Here is a 25,661-nt window from a genome sequence, read left to right on the forward strand (position 1 = left end):
TACAGTTGATTTGTCGGAGGACAGACCATTCACAGAGACAAACTGATATCTTTCCGACAGGTAAGATCTAAACCAGGCCAGAACTTGTCCGTGTAGACCAATTTGGGTTTCCAGTCTCTCCAAAAGAATGTGGTGATCGATGGTGTCAAAGGCAGCACTAAGGTCTAGTAGCACGAGGACAGATGCAGAGCCTCGGTCTGACGCCATTAAAAGGTCATTTACCACCTTCACAAGTGCAGTCTCAGTGCTATGATGGGGTCTAAAACCAGACTGAAGCATTTCGTATACATTGTTTGTCTTCAGAAAGGCAGTGAGTTGCTGCGCAACAGCTTTTTCAAAAATTTTTGAGAGGAATGGAAGATTCGATATAGGCCGATAGTTTTTTATATTTTCCGGGTCAAGGTTTGGCTTTTTCAAGAGAGGCTTTATCACTGCCACTTTTAGTGAGTTTGGTACACATCCGGTGGATAGAGAGCTGTTTATTATGTTCAACATAGGAGGGCCAAGCACAGGAAGCAGCTCCTTCAGCAGTTTAGTAGGAATAGGATCCAGTATGCAGCTTGAAGGTTTAGAGGCCATGATTATTTTCATCATTGTGTCAAGAGATATAGTACTAAAACACTTAAGTGTCTCTCCCGATCCCAGGCCCTCGCAGAGCTGTGCAGATCCAGGACAGCTAAGCCCTGGAGGAATACGCAGATTCAAAGAGGAGTCCGTAATTTGCTTTCTAATGGTCATGATCTTTTCCTCAAAGAAGTTCATGAATTTATTACTGCTGAAGTGAAAGCCATCCTCTCTTGGGGAATGCTGCTTTTTAGTTAGCTTTGCAACAGTATCAAAAAGAAATTTTGGATTGTTCTTATTTTCCTCGATTAAGTTGGAAAAGTAGGATGATCGAGCAGCAGTGAGGGCTCTTCGGTACTGCACGGTACTGTCTTTCCAAGCTAGTCGGAAGACTTCCAGTTTGGTGTGGCGCCATTTCCGTTCCAATTTCCTGGAAGCTTGCTTCAAAGCTCGGGTATTTTCTGTATACCAGGGAGCTAGTTTCTTATGACAAATGTTTTTCGTTTTTAGGGGTGCAACTGCATCTAGGGTATTGAGTATATTAAATTGAGTTCCTCAGTTAAGTGGTTAACTGATTTGTGTCCTCTGACGTCCTTGGGTAGGCAGAAGGAGTCTGGAAGGGCATCAAGGAATTTTTGTGTTGTCTGAGAATTTATAGCACGACTTTTGATGCTCCTTGGTTGGGGTCTGAGCAGATTATTTGTTGTGATTGCAAACGTAATAAAATGGTGGTCCGATAGTCCAGGATTTTGTGGAAAAACATTAAGATCTACAACATTTATTCCATGGGACAAAACTAAATTATTAGCAGTAGATAACATATTTCTAAACACTACTAAATTAATCGTTGCATTTGTGTGTGTCTCCAGTGTATGTGTGTATGTGTGTGTGTCCAGTGTGTGTTTGTGTGTGTGTCCAGTGTGTGTGTGTGTGTTGTCCAATGAGTGTGTGTCCAGTGTGTGTGTTTGTGTGTGTGTCTAGTGTGTGTGTGTCCAGTGTGTGTGTGTGTATAGTGTGGGTGTCCTGTGTGTGTGTGTGTGGTCAGTGTGTGTCCAGTGTGTGTGTGTTCATTGAGTGATACAGGAATACTGACCTCAGAGTCTCCAGTTTACAGTGGGGATTCCCCAGTCCAGCAGAGAGCAGCTTCACTCCTGAATCCTTCAGGTCATTGTTACTCAGATCCAGCTCTCTCAGGTGTGAGGGGTTTGACTTCAGAGCTGAGACCAGAGAAGCACAGCCTTTCTCTGTGACTCCACAGAATGACAGCCTGACAGAGAGATCATCATGATTTCACAAACACACTGTTAATTTAACACCAGTAGTGTAGAAGGACAATGGCAGATGCATTTGGTTTATTCTCTTAAACAACATATAGATTCATCTTCCGTCTCCTAGAATTGTATGGTCATATTGTAATACTAATGTGAACATCAATGCATTGATTCAATATGTTTTTCAATAATACATATATTTCTCTAAACTGAATATTTCTTCCTGATGATTAGTACTTAAATGTCATTTTATGTACTCACAGAGCAGCTCTAGAGGCTTTGACCACTGGCAGCAGCCTCAGAAGACCTTCCTCTGATCCTGAGTATTTCTTCAGGTCAAACACATCCAGCTCCTTTTCTGAAGTCAGCAACACAAAGACCAGAGCTGACCACTGTGCAGGTGACAGTTTGGCTTCTGAGAGACTTCCTGACCTCAGGTAGCTTTGGATCTCCTCCACTAGAGAATGGTCATTCAGTTCATTCAGACAGTGGAACAGATTGATGCACCTCTCTGGAGAGGGATTCTCCCTGATCTTCATCTTGATGTACTTGACTGTTTCTTCATGGCTCTGTGAGCTGCTTCTTGTCTTTGTCAGTAGACCTCGTAAGTGCTTCTGATTGGACTCCAGTGAGAGGCCCAGAAGGAAGCGGAGGAACAGGTCCAGGTTTCCTGTCTCACTTTGTAAGGCTTTATCCACAGCACTCTTGTACAAAGTAACTTTACGCTTGGGTCTGATCCTCACAGAAAAGTTGCTGGACGTTGATTGAGTTTTCGCCATTAGATTCTCATTGTTGTTGATGAATGACAGGAACACATATACAGCAGCCAGAAACTCCTGAATGCTCAGATGCACGAAGCAGTACACCTTGTCCTGGTACAGCCCACATTCCTCTTTAAAGATCTGTGTGCACAATCCTGAGTACACTGAGGCTTCTTTGACATCAATGCCAGCCTCTTTCAGATCTTCTTCATAGAAAATCAGATTGCCATTCACAAGCTGTTGAAAAGCCAGTTTTCCCAGTGACAGAATGCTCTCTTTATTCCAGTGTGAAACTGTCTCTTCTTTCCCAAGATACTTTTCATTCTTCTGTTTGGTATGAAACACCACAAGGTGTGAGTACATCTCAGTCAGAGTCTTGGGCATCTCTTCTCTCTTATGTTTCAGCATGTGTTCAAGGACTATTGCAGAAATCCAACAGAAGACTGGAATATGGCACATGATGTGGAGGCTCCTTGATGTCTTTATGTGTGAGATGATTCTGCTGGCCAGGTCCTCATCACTGAATCTCTTCCTGAAGTACTCCTCCTTCTGTGGGTCATTGAACCCTCGTACCTCTGTCACCTGGTCAACACACCCTGAAGGTATCTTATTGGCTGCTGCAGGTCGGGTAGTTATCCAGAGGAGAGCAGAGGGAAGCAGATTTCCCTTGATGAGATTTGTCAGCAGAACATCCACTGAGGTTGACTTTGTGACGTCACAACAGATCTTGTTCTTCTGGAAGTCTAGGGGCAGTCGGCACTCATCCAGACCATCAAAGATGAACAGAACTTTGTACTTGTCGTAGTTGGAGATTCTTGATTCTTTGGTTTCCATTGAGAAGTGATTGAGAAGTTCAATGAAAGTGTGTTTTTCCTTTTTCATCAAATTCAGCTCCCGAAAAGGGAATGAAAATACAAATTGGACATCCTGATTTGCTTTCCCTTCAGCCCAGTCCAAAATGAACTTCTGCACAGAGACTGTTTTTCCAATGCCAGCGACTCCCTTTGTCAGCACAGTTCTGATGAGTTTGTCTTGTCCAGTTAAGGGTTTGAAGATGTCGTTACATTTGATTGCAGTCTCTGGTCTTGCTTGTTTCCTGGTTGTTGTCTCAATCTGGTCCTCACTACATGTTCGTCGTCAAACCCACTGGCTCCAGGCCATCTATAAATCACTGCTAGGCAAATCCCCGCCTTATCTTAGCTCATTGGTCACCATAGCAGCACCCACCCGCAGTCTGCGCTCCAGCAGGTATATCTCACTGGTCATTCCCAAAGCCAACACCTCCTTTGGCCGCCATTCCTTCCAGTTCTCTGCTGCCAATGACTGGAACGAATTGCAAAAATCTCTGAAGCTGGAGACTCTTATCTCCCCCAATAACTTTAAGCATCAGTTGTCAGAGCACCTTACCGATCACTGCACCTGTACACAGCCCATCTGAAATTAGCCCACCCAACTACCTCATCCCTATATTGTTATTTAATTTGCTCTTTTGCACCCCAGTATCTCTATTTGCACATAATCTCTTGCACATCTAGCATTCCAGTGTTAATACTATTGTAATTATTCTGCACTATAGCCTATTTATTGCCTTACCTCCATAACTTGCTACATTTGCACACACTGTATATATATTTTCTGTTGTATTTCTGACTTTATGTTTTTTTTACCCCATATGTAACTCTGTGTTGTTTTTATTGCACTACTTTGCTTTATCTTGGCCAGGTCGCAGTTGTAAATGAGAACCTGTTCTCAACTGGCTTACCTGGTTAAATAAAGGTGAAATAAAAAAAAATAAAAAAATAAAAATCTGTCTCAGCTCATGTTCATTATTGACCTCTCCTGTTCCACCCTCTGTGATGTAGAGCTCTGTGTAGATCTTATTGAGAAGTGTTGGGTTTCCTTGTTTAGCGATCCCCTCAAAAACACATTGAAACTTCTTCTTTAGATTAGATTTGAGTTCACGTTGGCAAATCACAGCAAGTTCATCTGAATGAAGAAAGGATATTAATATTAGGTCTGATTTAATGCCTACAGTATTCTAGGACTGTTATACATTTTTTAATTATAATCATTGCTTCGCTTAATTGACTGTATAAATGTGTAAATGTTTTCATAATGCATTACAGACTAGTGTGACTGATTATATTATTATTGGTATTATCTCTCTCTCTCTCTCTCTCTCTCTCTCTCTCTTTCTCTCTCTCTCTCTCAATTAATCAACACAACACATCCCTGCTGCTACTTGATGAGGTCACTAGGTGTTGTGTTAAGGCTGCTACAATATCATTGAGTTACACAGCTACTTTAGCTGTACTTTAGCTACAGCTTTTAAATGTTATAAAACAACATTCAACATGAGGCAGACAGCTCTTACTTTTCTCCAGTGTGTCAGCAAGCTCCTTCTGGTTCATTTTCCTCAGGACGTGCAGTGTGATCTTCAGAGCCCCATCTCTGGCACTGCTCTCCTGATTCTCATCTTCAGCATCCACCACTTCCTTATCCTGCTTCTGACTCTCAAAGCCTTCTGGGAGTTCTGGACTAAGAATACTCTTGAACATCTTCAGCTCCTTCTTCACAAATGTTATGATATTCTCTTCAAGCAACTGAAATAAATCAAGTAAATAAGTTAAGCAAGAGACTAAATGCTTTCTCATTAACACATGAATGAATGATTGACAGATCAACTTTACTTGAGGTAAACAAAAACAAATGTACATAACAGGACCACATACACTGAATATGGAGGCCAGGTCCTCTCTAAAGTTTAGAGGTTCTTCCATAGATATAGGACGACCCATAGACTTGTCACTCTTCATGGACACACAGCTGGGTACAGGGGAGGCTGGTCTCTCCTGCGTGATTGGGCTTCAACACAACAGAGACAAACATTACATCTCTCATCTACTCTGAGCTGAGATGGGGAAATATAAGAAGAGTTTCATTCCAAAACGCTATATATCCATTTTTAGAAATGTTCGTTAATTAGCTTTTATTGTTTGAAGAAATTATGAAAGAGATTGGTGTGATTTTTCACCATCTAGTCATGGTATGGGATTGTTCAATGACAGCGATGTATTTGTTTAAAATCTATCACTTGATGGTTTCATTTCAGAGAGACAAATAATCATGTTTTTTTGCAAAATAAAATATATCTGCCTCACTCTCAGAGAAATAAGTAGTACTGCTAGGTTTGACACAGTAATAATATATATATATATCTGCTTCACTCTCAGAGAAATAAGTAGTACTGCTAGGTTTTACACAGTAATAATATATATCTTCCTCACTCTCAGAGAAATAAGTAGTACTGCTAGGTTTTACACAGTAATAATATATATCTTCCTCACTCTCAGAGAAATAAGTAGTACTGCTAGGTTTTACACAGTAATAATATATCTGCCTCACTCTCAGAGAAATAAGTAGTACTGCTAGGTTTTACACAGTAATAATATATCTGCCTCACTCTCAGAGAAATAAGTAGTACTGCTAGGTTTTACACAGTCAAACGTGGCCGACCGGCTCGATTCGGTCTTATGTAGCAAAATTAGAAATTGTGTTTTTTACATTAGATAAAAGTAGAGACTCAGCTAGAAAAAGGTATATCATACACTACAGTTGAGGAACAATGGGAAAGAAATTCTGCTTTGAAAGATGATAACATGTAACCTCACTTTTGAGAAAATGGTCTTTAAATGTTTTGGTTCACCTACTGGAGAGCTCTTCTTTATCTACAGTGGTGTTACTTTGGCAGATAATGTCACCCATCTAAATAAATAGTATATATATATATATATATATATATATATATATATATATATATATATATATATATATATAGTTAACTAAATGTATGGTGCTTTTGGTTTATGTCAGTTTCATTGTTTGTTATACTATAAATGGTTATTTTATGGTTGTAAGTGGTAAAATTAACTAGAAAATGTCATATTTTGCAATTCTGAGTAATTACTACTTTAGCAAGGATATACTTTATTCAGTACTACTGCAGTTGCTAAATAATTCCAATAGATGGCAGCATAAGACCATGAATGACATTTCAGAAGGTTAGTTTAGTTTTCTCCCTGGATACACCACCACTCCCCCTCACAGGAAAACTCCTGCACATGCTTTTTACTGTCCCTTTCCACACTGCTAACGCAAGAGGAACGACTGAAAAAGCATTTAACAGATTACTGTGAAATAATATAATGATGATTCATGTTCATTATTAGCTGTTTTTATGCTCATGTTTTGAAATTATACTTGATTACTATAATGATTATCAATAAGCCTGAACATTAATTTAGTCACCTCTGGTTGAGAAAAACGTATTTTCCTGGTACATTAATTGTCAGATTCATCAACCAGCAGCGAGCACACCTTCTAGCGCAAGCGAGGGGCATGTTGAGGTACATTTGCTAACCGGGAGGGTTGCATGATGTAATTCATTGGTGGGCTGGAAGACGCACTCTTGTCTTATCTATTCCGAGGTTGTTTAATCGATATATTAGATATTTTAAAATGCATGTATACTAGGGTTGAGGTTGGAGCATCTGACTAGTGATTATTTACCAGGGGTTCAACACCTGCTATAGTCACTATTTAATTGCTCTTCCAAAAGCATCACAGGCCTAATATGAGATATATAGCTAGCTAAAGTAATGAGTGACCATTTTAGAAAATCATGGGACATATAGTATTTGGTTGCATGCTATTTCATGTCAATCATATTGCTGCTTGTAGCCTATAACTGATGCTTCGTGGTCTTATGCTGCCATCTATTGGAAATATTTAGCAATTAAAAGTTATTAATTCACGTACAGACATTGGTGAGGCAGCTGAGAAATAAAGTGTATTAGATCAGTCTCAATCCTGCCCTACGCCAATTGCTGGACCTTCACACAGAGGTTACTAGGTCACCCAATTCAAACCACATTTGAAAAATAAAACAAATGTGTCTTATTTATCAAGTGTTCTGTCTTGCAATTATACATATAATAAAATAACAACAAAATAATCAAAACGCTATTTAATACTATAATTGTATTTACTAAGATAATATTATTACTAAAATAGTTTCTAAAAGTGTTCTAGGCTACCCTACCCTAGAATTAGGGGTTACGGCTAAAATAGGTTATAAGTAGGGTAAGAGTTTCTGTATAGCACTTTGTGACATCTGCTGGTGTAAAAAGGGCTTTATCAATACATTTGATTGATTGTTAGGTTTAGGGTTTATATGGCAAAAAACAGTATGGGTTTATGGCACTCTTGCTCCTCCTTGTGGCCGTATGTGGGTACTACAAAAATCATTCATGACACTTGCTAGGCTCATAATCTGAGGTAGAAACTACGTCAGATCTACTCCATTAGCTAGACCACCCGATTAGACAACAATCACCCCATTATATCCATTTGGTTTGCAACTCAGTGGAACCTGTGCAGCATTCGCTCAATTTGATGCCTACGAAGGAAGAGTTAGATACAACATGTCGTCAAAAAAAATGGTTATTTCTTAATTAAAAAATGTCTTCTGGCTGTTTAAATCGGCCACATCTTGAAAAAGAGGACAGGGACATGCGTTTTGTTTAGATTGTACACTTTTTTCTTAAAACAAATATGGTTAACCATGACCAGAAAATGTTTAATGTTTGATGGCTATCCGCCAGCCATCTCCTCTTAAACTGTGTCTCACCTCACTATTGGTGACCACAACATGTACTCAGGTGAACAGTGTGCATGCTCACCAAGTAGCCATAACCTTGTTAATAATAAGTTACCTGAGGTAAACCTACAGGGTTAACGCTCACCAAGTAGCCATAACCTTGTTAATAATAAGTTACCTGAGGTAAACCTACAGGGTTAACGCTCACCAAGTAGCTGTAACCTTGTTAATAATAAGTTACCTGAGGTAAACCTACAGGGTTAACGCAGGCAGGTCTCATTGATAACAATAGTGAAGCTGGCATTGTGACGCAGAACAATGGGCTGGGAATAGAACGTTCTGAAGGCGAGTCAGTGTCACGGAGCTCAATAGAACTAATAGGAGCTGGTGGGGTGAAAAATGCCCAAACATAAGGCCTGTTGTTTCACGATTACTTCATAACCAGGGACAGAAGGTAATATTATGAAACTGGGCTCCATGGCGGATGCAATGAACTAATTTTATCAGAAATAAACGTTGTAAAAAATGTAACTTGAGGCGCCCCGAAAATAATATTCAAAAAGTTCAGTCCTTGGACACAGAGGGGTTAAACACTAAAGTTACCGTCCATCTAGTGAAGAGGAGAACCGGACAGAGGGATGGTAGGTAGCCAGCATCCGTCAACGAGAGAGGGAGAAGCCCTCCACCGTATTTAACAGGTGGAATAAACAACCCGGGAGCTCCATCGGTCCACAAGAAATGCAGGCAGCCGGTGATGATGTAGTGGTAGCTAGGATAACTAGGATGCTGCTGGTAGAGTAGCTAGCTTAGCTAGCTGTACCGACTAGCTTGGCTAGCTAGCAGGTCGTTCGTCTGTCCCTCGAGGATGATGACGAATCCGGTGAACCACAAGATGAAACAAGGATAGCGAGTGAAAAGGATCTGGCTACACTCATACTGTCACTGACCAAAAAGCAAATTGAACAATAAACTTCGGCGTCTCAACACTGTAACAAACTCCGTCGTTGTTCCCCAAGATCACCTCAGACCACTTTGCGTGTAACTGGACAATATGCTTGGCGCCAAACTGTACGTGGACGCGGACAGTTCTGTACGTGGACGCGGACAGTTCCAGAACGCGGACATGAGCAGTGCCACACAATAAACTAAACCCAGTCTTTACAGTGGCTTACATTAGTAATATTATTTTATTTATTTTTTATATGTAAAACAAACATTCAAAGTTTTTTTTATAAAATTTTTTGACATCTGGGCCCATATCCACAAAGTATCTCAGAGTAGAAAATTGGTCGTATAAGTGCTGAGAATTAAGACATTTTACTCTTATGGGTATAAATGAATGCATAGCATTTTGTCTTCGGTTTGGCAGATTAACTCATGCTTATTTCTGAAGATAAACTCAGGTTTTCGCACAGCGGCTAAGGAGTTGGAGCAGTGGCAGGAGTTGGACCTATGGCAGAAAGGTGGCTGGTTCGAATCACGGGCCGGGCGCTGGAAAAAACGGGCAGGCTTGATCTGACCACTGGAGGGCTGCTGGGTTCACATCCTCAAAACATTCACCTTTCGTTGATCAGAACTCTAGAGGTTCTTCTTCACTGAACCCAAAAATATATCTAACTTTATTATTTAATTACCTATATCATGTTATTTCAAGTTATCACTTTGGAGCGCAACATCACGTTGTTAAAAAAGAATCCTAAATTGGCCATGGCTATAAATTGGGCAATTGAAGGCATCTAGGGCGAAATATGTGTTCGATGAAAATGAACATTGTATGCAACGTAGTAGGCAACATTATTGGCAAGGGACTTGATGCCTACGATGCCAAAGCTATTTAGAGTTGTTAAACGGGTGTGAAGAGTGTGTTGGTATAACGGTAATATTGTCAAAATTCCGCTTGTAACAACCATCAGAATTGGTTAAAAATATATACATTCCATTATATTAGGCAATAATGAAGAGTAGGTAAAGTGGTCGTGTCGTGTGAAAATTCTATCAAATGTCTTCCATTGCAACGAGTCCAGTCAGGGTGCTGCAGAACCCCTGCAGTACCTCTGCGAATCCCGGATTGAGAACTCCTGATTTAGCAGATGCTCTTATCCAGAGCGATTTACAGTAAGTGCATTCATCTTAAGATAGCTATTTATTTTAGAAATAAACGTAATAAATTCTTCATAAAATTGTCATCTCACCTCTTAGCTTTGGTGTCATGTTCCCCAGAGAGACGCATTTTAGAGGCAGGGGCCCCCTCCTCTCTCTCCCCAGAGAGACTCCTTTTAGAGGCAGGGCCCCCCTCCTCTCTCTTCCCAGAGAGACTCCTTTTAGAGACAGGGCCCCCCTCCTCTCTCTCCCCAGAGAGACTCATTTTAGAGGCAGGGACCCCCTCCTCTCTCTCCCCAGAGAGACTCATTTTAGACCACTGACCCCTAAACAGAGATGCAGCATGTTGGTTGTGGTGAACACAGTGACAACTAATTCTAGAATGTCAATTGTTCTCTTTTACTCATGATCTCTTAGAAATAAAACATTTACTCTTAATTTAATCACATGAACATTGTTACATTCCTCAACAATAAATAAAACATTTTCTCTCAAACAGAAGAAGGAACTAACAAAGAGTCACTAACAACAACCAAAACGAAACAGGTGGTTTTAGGAGGGGTTCTGAAAGACACTCACGCGGGTGTCCACTAGTGGTGGGAAACAGAGGCTTTCTGAACGCTTTGGGGCTTTCACCAAATTGTGCCAAAAATGCCATGGATAGATTTGAGTGCTAATAAACAACATTTAGTTAGAATGTGGGGTTCGCTTTTTGCCTCCAGGTTCACTATGTTTTGAAAAACGATGCATATGTGACTTTCAACGTGGCACCGTCATAGGATGCCACCTTTCCAACAAGTCAGTTCGTCAAATTCCTGCCCTGCTAGAGCTGCATGTTTGTTGATTTATGTAATGGCATATATTTTAATGCTTTATGTAATGTATTTTATCTATTGAAATATAATTTTGATATATTTTAAAATGTAGTTTCATGGTGATTTATTGTGTTTTCCAGAATCTCCAACCAAACTCTGAGATCAGTCTCTCCAGTACCAAGTCATCTGTCCATGAAGAGTGACATCTCTATGGATCATCCTATACATTTTAGTGATAAATCAGGGACCTTTGACCCCAGGTAAGTTACTGGTCAGAATTGATGATTTTACTATTGAAGAGGAGAATCTTCTAGATATGAAACCAGATGTATTTTGTGTATCTGAGCATATCATTTGTTGTTTATGTTACATATTTTAATACACTGAGTGTACAACATTTTCCACAACATTTCCAACGGAGACCATCAGGTTGGTAAGTCATCTTACTGTAGCTCAAACCTACTGTGATGACGACCTAACTTTATAATAGTTTGTAGCCTACCTAGCAGAATCTGCCCGTCTTTCTTTCAAAATCAACACATTTATCCATCTTCTTATGCAGTGGTGTAAAGATACTTTAAAGTATCTGTACTTTACTATTTACATCTTTAACAACTTTTACTTTTACTTCACTACATTCATAAAGAAAATGATGTACTTTTTACTCCATACATTTTCCCTGACACCCAAAAGTACTCGTTACATTCAGAAAATGGTCCAATTCGCACTTATCAAGAGAACATCGCTGGTCATCCCTACTGCCTCTGATCTGGCAGACTCACTAAACACATGCTTCCTTTGTAAGTGATAAAAATGATGTCTGAGTGTTGGAAAGTGACCCTGGCTATCCATAAATGAAAATAACAAGAAAATGGTGCCGTCTGGTTTTCTTAATATAAGGAATTTTAATTTTAATTATTCCTACTTTACTTTTACTTTTGATACTTAAGTATATTTTAGCAATTACATTTACTTTTGATACTTAAGTATATTTAAAATCAAATACTTTTAGACTTCTACTCAAGTAGTATTTTACTGGGTGCCTTTCACTTTTACTTGAGTCATTTTCTATTAAGGTATCTTTACTTTTTCCACCACTGTTCTAATGTTCCATATGCGCCACAGTTTGAACAGACATTTTGTAACTGCGTAGGCTACAAAGTTACTTTCAATTTCAAATAAGGAAAAATAGTTATAACGGTGACTGGGTGAATTAGTTTTGCATTGACCGGCTCCCCGGGTGGGCAGAGTTGGCACGTTTTAGAGCATTCCATTGGTCATTAAATTAAATGTCCACCAGGTTTAGCTGTGCTTTTTTTCCTCCAAAATGTGAATTACTGTAGGCCTTTAATAATTGTAAACAGGCCTACAAATCCAAAAGGTTTTAATTTGAGAATGTTCATTTGTATGCCTCAAATATTCAACTGTCTTAAATTATCTGATGATTAGTTGAATCAGGTGTGTAAATGCTGGGCAAGAACAAAAGGATTGAGAAACCCTGAGATAAACATAAAACCCTATCATTTAAAAGCTCCTCCACCATCTTTACCAGACGTTTGACTGATAACATGTGATAACACTTTGAAAACTGCTGTCTGTCAGCAACTCAGCTCAAGTAGCAGTTCTACTAACTAGTAATATCTCATTCCAGGTATTCATTCTCTTACTCTGTCCATTAGAATAGATTATTATTCAGAAATACTCACTTAATTTTTTTGTTCTCTCCATATAGCGTTTTCTGCTCAGTCGTCTTAAAATGGATCCTGTACAAAAGAACAACTTTACTTTCTGTTTCAGCTCAACCGTCTCCCCATCCTTATAATCAAGTGTTTATTGGTATCTTCCACTAGATGGCAGTAAACACCTGCTGTAACTAGACTACGACTATGTGTTCGGTTTCATACATGCAGTTTCCCAGAGGAGGAGTGCTGATCTAGGATCAGGTCCCCCCTGTCCATCTAATCTGTTTCATTATGATCTAAAAGGAAAAACTGATCCCAGATCAGAACTCCTACTCTTTATGAATACTGTCACAGGTGACTCCTCAAGATGAGGCTCATGATTTATAAGTTATATTCTTTAAGAATCAATTAATATCATTAATTTAACTGCTTTGCCATGAACAGATCTGTGACGTCTTAACTTAAAGGTGCTATATAGACTTTATGGTCATTTAAATGGGGTTGAACATTCATCCCATCAGATTGTGTAAAGGATTTTATGAGTTCAGAAAAATACTGACTTGGAAGCATCTCTCTGACCTCACCCTGCTGAAACACACCCAAGTAAAGACCACATAGCTACAGTTATATGTATTTTCTGTTTTTACCCACTTTTACAGCCAATGTGTGCACTGGTATCCATATGAATCAGTGGAAAATACAGACTAGTTAGCCATCTCCCAATAGATGGACCCCACGCAGAACTTTCAGCAATGCAGCATCTTCAGTAAGCGAGTATTCCAGACACTCTCTTCTTATGAACCAGTTGCTATTAAATGAAGGTTTTTGGACAGAAAACCTGCGGCTACGGTAGGATTCTAGGCTAATCTGGGCTGGCACCTCTGTTCCAAGATAGTCAGGAACAGTCGGAGGTGGAGGGGGCTGTGGAGCCATTATCCAGGCGGTGCTTGTGGAAGGGTGGGTAGGCTCTGCACACGGAGCTAACTGGAGCTCGGCAGCATCATCACTGTTGGGCTTGCCGGCGGCCTCGCTGGTTTGATGATGCTGCTGCTGCTCATCACGCTCCTTTGGCTTTGTTTGGCTACTTTTTGTACCATTGTCTGAAGAAGCCTATTATGGTGAAACGTCAGGAGTACGTTTTGTTTTTAGAAACTTTTAAATGAGCCACATGGATGCTAACTGGGGACTCAGCTAAAACTAGACAAATACACCTTTTTATTTTGGTATTTTGGGGACCAAATAAATGTATACCAACAGTGGACAATTCCCAGCAAAAGCATGGAGCTACAACTCTCTAGTGGAGAATAGAGGGAGTATTCCCCTTGGAGAATCCAGAGTGGCTCACTGAAGAAAAACATATTGGAGAATAACAACAATCTCAATCTGAAGCTACAAAGAAAAAAGGGGAATTCCTCTGAAAATCAGGAACACCATTCTTCCTCCTGCCCCACCTATTGTCCCTGTATGAATATTAGTTGGCATCTAATTGAAGAACATACTGCTTTATAGATCCCAGCCTGACAAACAATTGTTTGGGCCTTACTTTGAGCACTTTGCACTGTGCCTCCATTGAGTCTCCATGTGTCAAGCAGTACAGAGAAACGCCCTCTAGATGACAGCAGAGGCCTGCTCTTGGATCTACCCTGTCTAACCACCAGTTTAGTGACCTTGTTCCATCAATATGTCCATACTACTTCACAACCGATTTGAGGTCTTGACCAGCAATGTCCCATTGGGCTCAACCAAGCCGAGAGTGAGGTTCTAGAAAGAGGACTGACTTTCATACCAGCTCCTAAACAGGTGGACTGTGGAGAGCTCCGGAGGGATCTACACTTCTATCATAGAATATTGAAGTTATTAGATCATTTTGATTATGAAACAGATTTTCCTCATATACTATTTCCAAACCCCTCACATTGGGAACCTCAGTTGGAGTCAGTGTCAGAAACTATACAGACTGTTATACGTAGGGATGTGGCTTCCTTTTCACAATTCAGAACCAGACCTGTATATCAGCTTAACCTTACACATTTTTCAAAAAATCAAGCTCTAGAAACATTGAACATCAGAATATAGTGATTAAACCAGCAGATAAGGGGGCTCAGATTGTTGCAATGGATAAAGTGAATATCTTCTTGAAGCCAATAGACAATAGGATAATGGTAAACACTATGTTCCATTGTCCCACTCAACACAACCGGAAAACACAAAGATTAATCCAGGAGATAGTGAGTAAACTATATGAGGATAAGTACATTACAGATAAACAGATGGTCTATCTTTTTGGGGCAGATTCTCCAAGGCCTAGGCAGTTTTACTTACTGCCTAAAATACATATCTCCTGAGACGTTGGCGGTTCCCTGCGGCTAACCAATAGTAAGTGATTGTGTCTCAGAATCTTCCTGTATTGCTGATTATATTGACTTTTATATCAACCCTCTATCCCAGAAACACCCCAGGTATGTTAAGGATAGTTATGAATGCAGAGTTTATTACTATTGTATTACTCTTTATATTAACTTAGCTACTGACTTGTTCTATTGTTGTTGTCAAGAGGTTAACCTGCTAGTCAGCATTTCATTGCACTGTTAACTCCATGTATATGACAAATAAACCACCTTGAACTTAGAAGGGAAGGGGGAGGGCAGCCAGAAAGGGAGGGGAAAAGATGGCCAGCTAAATTACAGTATGTGTCCTCAAATGTTATGTCATCTAACCATCTCACATTAGCTGGAAGAACTGACAAATGAAATGAATCACAGAGGTCTTATAACTTATTCCATTCTACAGGTCCATTGTTTTGTCTCATGTCTCTTTATATTCACATACTGTACATAAGCAAGTGGCTAGGTTATTATTTGATTAACTGTGATGTAACTGAACATCCACTAGGGGGAGCCAGTGGTCCACTCTTCATTAGACACTTCACATAAAATATAAATTTGTTTGGTAAAAACAGTAGGATAAATACATATGTAGGTATATATATATATAATATTATACTAACATTGTAGATACACACACACACAATCAAGTGACTAGTAATTTTTATGTAACTGTGGGGTAACGGTACATCCACTAGGTGGAGCCAGTGGTCTCCTCTTGAGCCTTTGCATGCAATTTCATGGGTTCTGACATACTTTGGACGTCACATAAAATTTACATTTGTTTGGTATAAACAGTAGGATATATACATATGTAGGTAGAGTCCATTCTCGTTTAAAAAAATCAATAACACAACATCTCATTCATTATATATTATATCATTTTATACAATACATTATTAAAAACATTCATTTATAATGTACAACATAAATTATATATATATATATATATATATATATATATATATATATATATATATATATATATATATATGTATATATATATATGCATATATATATGCATAGTTAGATATAAAAGCCTTCATCATATTGAACATTCAACTCACCTTCAAAATGCCTTTAAGATGTATGTCTTCAGGCCTTCTGGTCCTCTGGGTCTTTTTGCTTGGTTGACTGAGACATCCCACGGACGCTCTTTTATGGGGTCAAATGGATCTGTTTAGGTCAGCAGTAAAACGGGACATTTTTAAGAATACAATTACCTTTTTTGTTTTTAATTGACTGAGACATCCACTGGACATTCCATCCTCGGATGCCTCCCGGACATTCCCGGACACCCCCCCCCGAGAGCTATTTTTAAAAGGTTAAAGGTTAAACAGGTTTAAAAAAGTAGTTTCAAAGACACTTGGGGGACCCCATGTGTACATACAGTTCCCTTGTGTGTAAGGGACCCCCTAGATGAGCAAACTGTTGACCATTAAAATATGGATAGCTGAGAACTCTTTCTAAAAGGTAAAACCGGTTAAAAACACAGTTGTTTCAAAGACACACCACACACACACAACCCAAAGAACCAGTGGCTCTTGTGGAGAGAGAGAGAGAGAGAGAGAGAGAGAGAGAGAGAGAGAGAGAGGGGGGGGGGGGGGGGAGAAAGAGAGAGAGAGCTGTAATTCATTGAAGGTAAATACAATTTTCTTTCAAACCTTTTATTTTCTTCTAAAATGATGCTACAGAAATGGAAGCATTTATATACAAGTTATTAAAGTTCACTAAACAATATTGAATATTAAACTATGACACTAATGTTTACTACTAAACCTATATATGGAGAAAAACTCCCGGTTTTTGGCTGAAAAAGGTTGTTGAGACAGCTGTGTGTGAAAATCTTCATTGTTGAATCGTCCGGTTGGAAAATGTAACCCAAATGGCCTCCACTCATATCAATCCCACCATTAAAACATTCAGGTGCATCACAAAGAATGGCATCGATGGTTTTGTCCTTGTGGCCCAGACATGAAGGACACAATACACCTAGAATTGGTCTAGGAGACGTGTTTTCTGGAGTTTTCTGTGGTTGATCTCTCTTGAGGTTTCTTGTCGCTCGTAGTGTTCACAGGACAAGTCTAACACTTACTTATACCAGTAAGTATAGCCAGTGGTCCACTCTTGAGTAGAGACTTGATTTGGCATGCATTTTCATGGGTTCTGAGACACCTTGAGACATGTCACATAAAATTGACGTTTGTTTGGTATAAACAGTAGGAAGAATACAATTACCTTTTTTTGGACATTCCATCCTTGGACGCCTCCCGGACATTCCCGGATCAGTCTCCAAATCCCCGTCTTCAAGCTGTGAGGGACTCAGACGTTGCCTCTTCCACCAGGCTCTCCATGGCCTTCAAGGTTTCACATGTTTTCTTTTCCATGATAGATCAACCTTCTTGCCGATAAGCCCAAGTTTTGTCTTGAGTACAGAAGGGACCATCTTCGTAAATGTTCACGATGGTGGAAAAACTGTTGCACTTGTTTCATCATATCAAGCACCTTAAACCAATCTCGCCACTTGAAGCTAAAGACAGGCACAAAATAGTTGACCTCTGTGCAAGCGTTTGAAAATACATACGAACTAACAGATTGGGTGGCATTTGCGCTATTGAATTTAGAACAACCTAAAATTGTCACTTTGGAGTCTGGACTCTACGCTACTGAAGAGATTCGTATGACTTTCAAATCATTTGGCCCACAGACTTCCTCTTCCAGTGCGTACCCAGGCAGGGATGTTCCATTCAGGGCCTTTTAGATCTGACATAGAGCAAGTCTTATCTTAAGCCATTCCCTCATGCGAAACGCAGGAGAAAAACTCCCGGTTTTTGGCTGAAAAAGGTTGTTGAGACAGCTGTGTGTGAAAATCTTCATTGTTGAATCGTCCGGTTGGCCTCCACTCATATCAATCCCACCATTAAAACAATCAGGTGCATCACAAAGAATGGCATCGATGGTTTTGTCCTTGTGGCCCAGACATGAAGGACACAACACACCTAGAATTGGTCTAGGAGACGTGTTTTCTGGAGTTTTCTGTGGTTGATCTCTCTTGAGGTTTCTTGTCGCTCGTAGTGTTCACAGGACAAGTCTAACACTTACTTATTCTCAGGCAGACCTACCCGGAAATTACTTGTTCATTCTACAAGGGGTCACAAGCTCACTACACAGCAGCTCCATAAGTTCACTACAAAAAATTCCCAACTGTTTCACATTTTTCAAACAGTTCAAACTTTACAGTTTTTTCTGAATGCTTAAGCGCTAATCGTGATTCATGTAGCACAATTTCTAAAACTACTAATACGTATAGCAAAACCACTCACTGAGTTTGCAAAACTAAAAGCACAAACACTGCTTTGCACTCAGTTTACAATTTTGTAACACACACTTTGCAAAACTGTAGGCACAATTCACTGCACAACACTCTTTTTGCAGAACTTTAAACACAACTCACTGCTTACACTCAATTACCAAATTTCCAACACACTCCTAGCAAAATTATACACATGTATGGCTATCATTAACACTATTTTGCCAACTGTCTGGCACACTTGCACATGTGAAAACTGTTGTAGATAATTAGTTCACTTTGCAATCAGCCTAAGCACTATAAATAAGCCACAGGTAAGCTGTCTGTGTGGAGTACAATGGAAGGAGCAGTAAGAGGGAGAAGAGGGAGAATCAGAGGAGGCCGAGGAGGCCGAGGGAGAGGACGTGGAGTTGAAGAAGTTGGAGGAAGAGGACGTGGAGTTGAAGAAGCGAGAGGGTTAGAGGAAGTTAGAGGAAGAGGACAAGGAGGAGCAAGAAGAGGACGAGGAGGGGAAAGAGGAAGGGTAAGAAGAGTAAGAAATAGAATAACTGATGACATCAGAGCTACAATAGTGGATCATGTCATCAACCATGGGATGACCCTGAGGGAAGCTGGCCAACGGGTTCAGCCTAATTTGAGCCGCTACACTGTGGCAAGCATCATTAGGACATTTCGAAATGAGAATCGGTAACTACTTTGTAGCACTGCCATACTCTAATGAGAAACACAACAGTACCATACATGCAAAAATACTGAAATTGTTACTTTACAGAATTGCTAGACGTCCAGATGTTGGGGGCAGAGGAAGAATGTTCACTCCAGAGCAAGAGACCCATATAGTGAACATGGTGATTGCCAATAATGCAATAAGACTGCGCGAAATACAGCAGCGCATAATTGATAATGACACCATCTTTCAAAATATACACAGTGTAAGTATTTCTGCACTAAGTCGTGTACTTGCGTGCCACAGAATAAGAATGAAGCAAATTTACAGAGTTCCTTTCGAGAGAAACACAGAACATGTAAAGCAACTGCGATATGACTATGTGCAGGTAAGCTATAGTGTAATTGGTTCTGAATTTGGAAGTGAATACTGTAGTGCTGTGCATGGGCCTGATGTGTTGCGTTTGTTTTGTCTTGTCCAGAGAGTGATGGAACTAGAAGCAGATGCCATGGGACATGAGCTACTTTTTGTAGATGAGGCCGGTTTTAACTTCAGTAAAACCAGGAGACGTGGCAGGAACATTATTGGACACCATGCCATCATCAATGTCCCAGGACAACGTGGTGGTAACATAACCATGTGTGCAGCTATAAGCCAAAATGGTGTTGTTCACCATCATGCAACCATAGGCCCATACAACACTGCACACATTGTTGCATTCCTGGACACCTTACATGACATGCTCACTGTTCAGAGACCAGAGCATACCCTGTATGTCATCATATGGGACAATGTTAGTTTCCATAGGGCTGCTTTGGTCCGCAACTGGTTTACAGACCACCCATTCTTCATGGCACTCAACCTCCCTCCATACTCTCCATTCTTAAATCCCATCGAGGAGTTCTTCTCTGCCTGGCGCTGGAAAGTGTACGACCGTCATCCTCATCAACAGGTAGCCCTTTTACAGGCAATGGAGGAGGCATGTGGAGATATTGACCAGGCATCATGTCAGGCCTGGATACGGCATTCAAGGAGATATTTTCCCCGGTGCCTTGGACTGGAGGATATCGCATGCGATGTGGACGAAATTTTGTGGCCGGACCCATAAAGACGACATGATGTAGGCTGATTGTTTTTCTTTTTTTTGTGAAATTACTATTTTGTGTTCTGACTTTGTCTTGGTTTTGATGAGTGTGAATAAACACCAATACTTTAAGTTTGGATCCTTGTATGTTTACATCACACTATGACAAAAGTATGACCTCAAATTGACATCTGTACACGGAGAAAGCAAAAGCCAGATGTGTTTTGTATTCATACCATCAGTGTGTAGTTGGCACATTGTGTGCTTAGTAGATGATGGCTTGTGTTTACTGTTTAATACGAAAACACCATTTTTAAGAAGGTGTGAAGAGTTAATCTAGCTGTGTTCGCTTTTGCAAGAGAACTACAATGTTTTGATAATTGGGTGAAAGGTTTTCTTATTTGTGTGTATAGTTTTGCAAAAATAGCCAATAGTTACAAAAAATGTGCTTAACCAATCAGAAAAAACGGTAAGTATCCTTTAAATCCTGTAATTCCTTACATAAAGCAAACCAGACGATTTTCTTGTTTTTAAAAATTACATTCAGCCAGAGGCAAACTCCAACACTCAGACAATTTACAAACAAAGCATTTGTGTTTAGTGAGTCTACCAGATCAGAGGCAGTAGGGATGTTCTCTTGATAAGTGTGTGAATTGGACCATTTTCTGTCCTGCTAAGCATTCACAATGTAACAAGAACTTTTGGGTGTCTGGGAAAATGTATGGAGTAAAAAGTACATTATTTTCTTTAGGAATGTAGTGAAGTGAAAGTATAAGTAGTCAAAAATATGAATAGTAAAGTCAAGTACATATACCCCCAAAAAAACTACTTAAGTAGTACTTTAAATGATTTTTACTTAAGTACTTTACACAACTGGTTAACTCTCTCTTAGCTAGCTAGACTATGCACTTGCCTCTGCTAGCAATACACTGTGCTAACATTAGCCTAGACTGGACCACAGAAAATAACAGTTTTAAACAGGTGTAAAAACCCACTTCTTCCAGACAGAATAGTTCCTGTAGATTCAGACTTACTCATCACCAATCTTTTGTTATGTCTGGTGGGTTTCATAACCACGTCTGTATAACAATTCAATAATGATGAGACAGGAGACAGGAATCAGTTCAACCATTTATCTGGAACGTGATCATCTCAACACATACAAACCCCCATGATGCTCTGCAGCACAACCCCAATATACAACAAATACATAGATAAGTAAATGGACACGAAACAAAACTCATAGAGGAATTTAAATGTTCAGTTGTAGAAAGTAGGGCCATGGGATAGGATCAGAAAGGTCAGTATGTTTGATAACTGGTTACAGAGGTGACATAACAAGCATAAGGTCCATTATAACACAGTGAAGTAGAGGTGGGAGCTAAAAGCAGACATGGACAGTGAGACGGTGTGAGGAGGTTAGGGGTGAAACAATAGATCAGGACAGGTAGAAATGGCAGGGCTGGAAATAGACACAGAGACACATTCTGATCATGGCTCAGACCTGACCTGAGACACCCAAACAGAAGATGCCATAGCTAAGTCCTGTCCAGTAGGCTATATGGAATTTCTTTCATCAAAATCCAACACATGGAAATGTGTCCAGTGTGTGTGTGTCCAGTGTGTGTGTGTGTGTGTCCAGTGTGTGTGTGTGTGTCCAATGTGTATGTGTGTGTCCAGTGTGTGTGTGTGTATCAAGTGTGTTTGTGTGTGTGTGTCCAGTGTGTGTGTCCAGTGTGTGTGTGTGTTCAGTGTGTGTGTGTCCAGTATGTGTGTGTGTGTGTGTGTGTGTCCAGTGTGTGTATGTGTGTGTGTTCAGTGTGTGTGTGTGTCCAGTGTGTGTGTCCAGTGTGTGTGTTTGTCCAGTGTGTGTGTGTGTGTATGTGTGTGTGTGTGTTTGTGTGTGTCCAGTGTGTGTGTGTGTGTGTGAGTGTGTCCAGTGTATGTGTGTGTGTGTGTGTGTGTCCGGTGTGTGTGTGTGTGTGTCCAGTGTGAGTTTGTCCAGTGTGAGTTTGTCCAGTGTGTGTGTGTCCAGTGTGTGTGTGTGTGTCCAGTGTGTGAGTGTCTCTCTTGTTTGTGTCCAGTGTGTGTGCGTGTGTATCCAGTGTTTGTGTCCAGTGTGTGTGTGTGTCCAGTGTGTGTGTTTGTCCAGTGTGTGTGTGTGTGTGTGAGTGTGTGTGTGTGTGTGTGTGTGTGTGTGTGTGTTTGTTTGTGTGTGTCCAGTGTGTGTGTGTGTCCAGTGTGTGTGTGTGTGTGTGCTAGTGTGTGTATGTGTGTGTGTCTGGTGTGTGTGTGTGTGTGTGTGTCCAGTGTGTGTGTGTGCGTGTGTGTCCAGTGTGAGTGTGTCCAGTGTGTGTGTGTCCAGTGTGTGTGTGTGTGTGTGTTTGTTTGTCCAGTGTGTGTGGGTGTGTGTGTCCAGTGTGTGTGTGTGTGTGTGTGTGTGTGTGTGTCCAGTGTGTGTGTGTCCAGTGTGTGTGTGTGTGTCCAGTGTGTGTGTGTGTCCAGTGTGTGTGTCCAGTGTGTGTGTGTGTGTGTCCAGTGTGAGTGTGTCCAGTGTTTGTGTTTGTCCAGTGTGTGTGTGTGTGTGTGTGTGTTTGTTTGTGTCCAGTGTGTGTGTGTTTGTATCCAGTGTTTGTGTCCAGTGTGTGTGTGTGTCCAGTGTGTGTCCAGTGGGTGTGTGTGTGTCCAGTGTGTGTGTGTGTGTCAGTGTTACCATGGTTATTATTTACAGGGACACTGAGGCGCCATCATACCAAACCCTAAACCCTGGATAGAGGGGCTCAGTGAATGTGGAGTGGAATGTGTTCAGGTGGGTCAGTGTGTCAGAGGAGACTCTGTAGAAGGACAGAGTGCCGGCTGGCCAGTCCAGATACACTCCTACTCTGTGGGAGCTGGAGGAGGGGACGTCTATGGTAGTGGACTTATTATTGTGACAGGCAGAGTAACTGTTGTCAGAGCAGATCAGACTCCAGGACTTGTCATTGTATCCAATCAGACAGTCATTACCCCCTCCTCTCCTGCTGATTCCTTTATATGCCACTCCTATATCAGCCCAACTCCCACTCCACTCTACCTCCCAGTAACAGCGTCCAGTCAGACCCTCTCTACACAGCACCTGTCCATAGTCCTCAAATCTCTCTGGGTGATCAGGATACGGCTGCTCCTCTCTCCTCCATGTCACCTTTCTGTTCTCCTCAGACAGAGAGAGGAATCTGTTTACTGTGTTTAGGTCCAGTGTGAGATCACAGACATCTGATGGATGAAACCAGACACAATATTAGAAATCATCATCATTCACATTAGAATGTTAACTCACTTTTCACTAATTCATTTAATGTAGATGTTTCTAGGTATCAAAAGGAGAAGTTAAGGTACCTTGAGACTTGTTGAATGATCATATGTTATACTGTATGGTAATATAAAACAAACTTATTCCCATTAATTACACACACACATCCTGAACACACACACACACACACACACACACACACACACACACACACACACACACACACACACACACACACACACACACACACGCACACACACACACACACATCCTGAACACACACACACACACACACACACACACACACACACACACACACACACACACACACACACACACACACACACACACACACACACACACACTGGATACACACACACACACACACACACACACACACACACAAACACACACATCCTGAACACACCCACACCTGTATGCATGCAAGCATGAAAACACACACACACATTTCTAATGTAACAGGAACACACATACACAGACACACACATTGTCAAAGCAACTCTTTGTAAACTTTTGTGTCCCTGATTTCTGCTTCTGTAGAACTACAGCTGATATTTAATATGACCAAGTAAGTAATGATGGTGGTCTTTGACTTTGACTTCACTTGAATTAAGACTTAATCTTAGTCATATTCTTCACAGCAGTCAACACTCACATTTTCTAAGTCCAGGTTTCATTGTGTTCTCTCCACCATGTTCCACACTGTAGCGGTAAGCAGAAGAACAGACAGTCATTGAGGGATACATCTGAACTCTCACACACACACACACACACACACACACACACACAGAGTCACACTGTCAGCATATAACTTTGTCCAAGAGGTGGTAAGAATGTCTGTGTGTGTTGGTCCAGTGTGTATGTGTGTCCAGCGTGTCTGTGGGTGTGTCCAGTGTGTGTCTGTGTGTCCAGTGTGTGTGTGTCCAGTGTGTCTGTGTGTGTGTCAAGGACTGGACCCACACACACACACGCACTCACACTGGACACACACACAGGACACAATCCACACACACAGACACACACTGGACCAACACACACACACACACACACACAGTCTTTATATAACTTAGTCCAAGTGGTGGTCAGAATGTTTGTCTTAACTAGCCTGATAACTCCAACATGTCTGATATGAACATTGACATAAACCCTCTACATACTTGAGTTTCTCCAGTCTGCAGTGTGGATCCTCCAGTCCAGCAGAGAGCAGTCTGACTCCTGAGTCTCCTGGGTGATTGTAGCTCAGGTCCAGCTCTCTCAGGTGTGAGGGGTTTGACTTCAGAGCTGAGACCAGAAAAGCACAGCCTTCCTCTGTGACTAGACAGCCTGACAGCCTGCAAAGAGTCAAATCATATTAAAACCTATTGTTTGGTGGTGAAAATAGTGGCAGTATATCTTTTCAACATATTCAGATATATCAGTGTCGTGAAACCTGACATATCTATTCATAAATGAATGTATTATTATTAGAAATGATCATAATATTGATTGTAGAGAGAAACATGTATAGAACGAATATTTGAGTAGACTGACCAGAGCAGTTTAAAAAGCAGTATCAGTGATATGAAGTTTTTATAGTGTAATGATGTCATGTCATAGTATTGTGAGGATCGAGGTAGAGTTACGAGATAATTGGTTTGGGGCCATGAAGTCTACATTCCTTATGTCAAAGGAGATTACTGATGTTTATGGTAGTGTGATTGAAGGACAGGATATAATGACCTGGGGCAAAGGGTAATAACAGCTAAGAAAGAGAATGCCCAGATGATTATCAGATGTTCGTGGAGAGAATTGTAACAGTGTGTATATAGGAGAGAGTGGATCTTTGTTATGGAGTTAGGAAGTTGGACGAGGCAGGGCCATGTGTGTACTTCTGTTATAACTAACCATGATACCATATGAAATACTAACATGAACTCTCCATCAACATTATCTAAGTACATCCGTAATCACTTGATACCCTAGAAACTCATAACAATCAGTCAAAAGACAGAAAGTGAGGTATCAGATTTAGATTGTATTGAGTATACAGTCCACACCATATCTAGTTTGACAGT

General features: G+C 40.6%; 3 protein-coding genes across 3 annotated transcripts in view; 1 reads left to right on the forward strand and 2 right to left on the reverse strand.

The window, feature by feature from the left end:
- LOC311140758 (NACHT, LRR and PYD domains-containing protein 3-like) overlaps window positions 1-25,661 on the forward strand; it is a gene marked incomplete at its 5' end in the record, with an annotated part of 241,072 nt that overhangs the window by 142,759 nt on the left and 72,652 nt on the right. The window lies entirely within an intron of this gene.
- Window positions 1,606-5,376, reverse strand: LOC311099011 (NLR family CARD domain-containing protein 3-like; the record flags this gene model as incomplete). Its single annotated transcript, XM_084139610.1, has 5 exons — window positions 1,606-1,831; window positions 2,097-3,709; window positions 4,359-4,582; window positions 4,971-5,199; window positions 5,329-5,376. The coding sequence occupies 5 exons, from the start codon at window positions 5,374-5,376 to the stop codon at window positions 1,606-1,608; spliced, it is 2,340 nt and encodes a 779-aa protein (XP_083995736.1).
- LOC311142037 (stonustoxin subunit beta-like) lies at window positions 22,600-24,932 on the reverse strand. The gene is made up of 3 exons (XM_084177583.1): window positions 24,765-24,932; window positions 24,263-24,309; window positions 22,600-23,549 (listed from the first exon to the last, which is right to left on the reverse strand). The coding sequence occupies exons 2-3, from the start codon at window positions 24,282-24,284 to the stop codon at window positions 23,023-23,025; spliced, it is 549 nt and encodes a 182-aa protein (XP_084033709.1). The 5' UTR covers window positions 24,285-24,309; window positions 24,765-24,932; the 3' UTR covers window positions 22,600-23,022.

Source organism: Coregonus lavaretus, assembly GCF_964263955.1.
Source record: "Coregonus lavaretus genome assembly, chromosome: 2".
In the NCBI taxonomy this organism is placed as follows: domain Eukaryota; kingdom Metazoa; phylum Chordata; class Actinopteri; order Salmoniformes; family Salmonidae; genus Coregonus; species Coregonus lavaretus.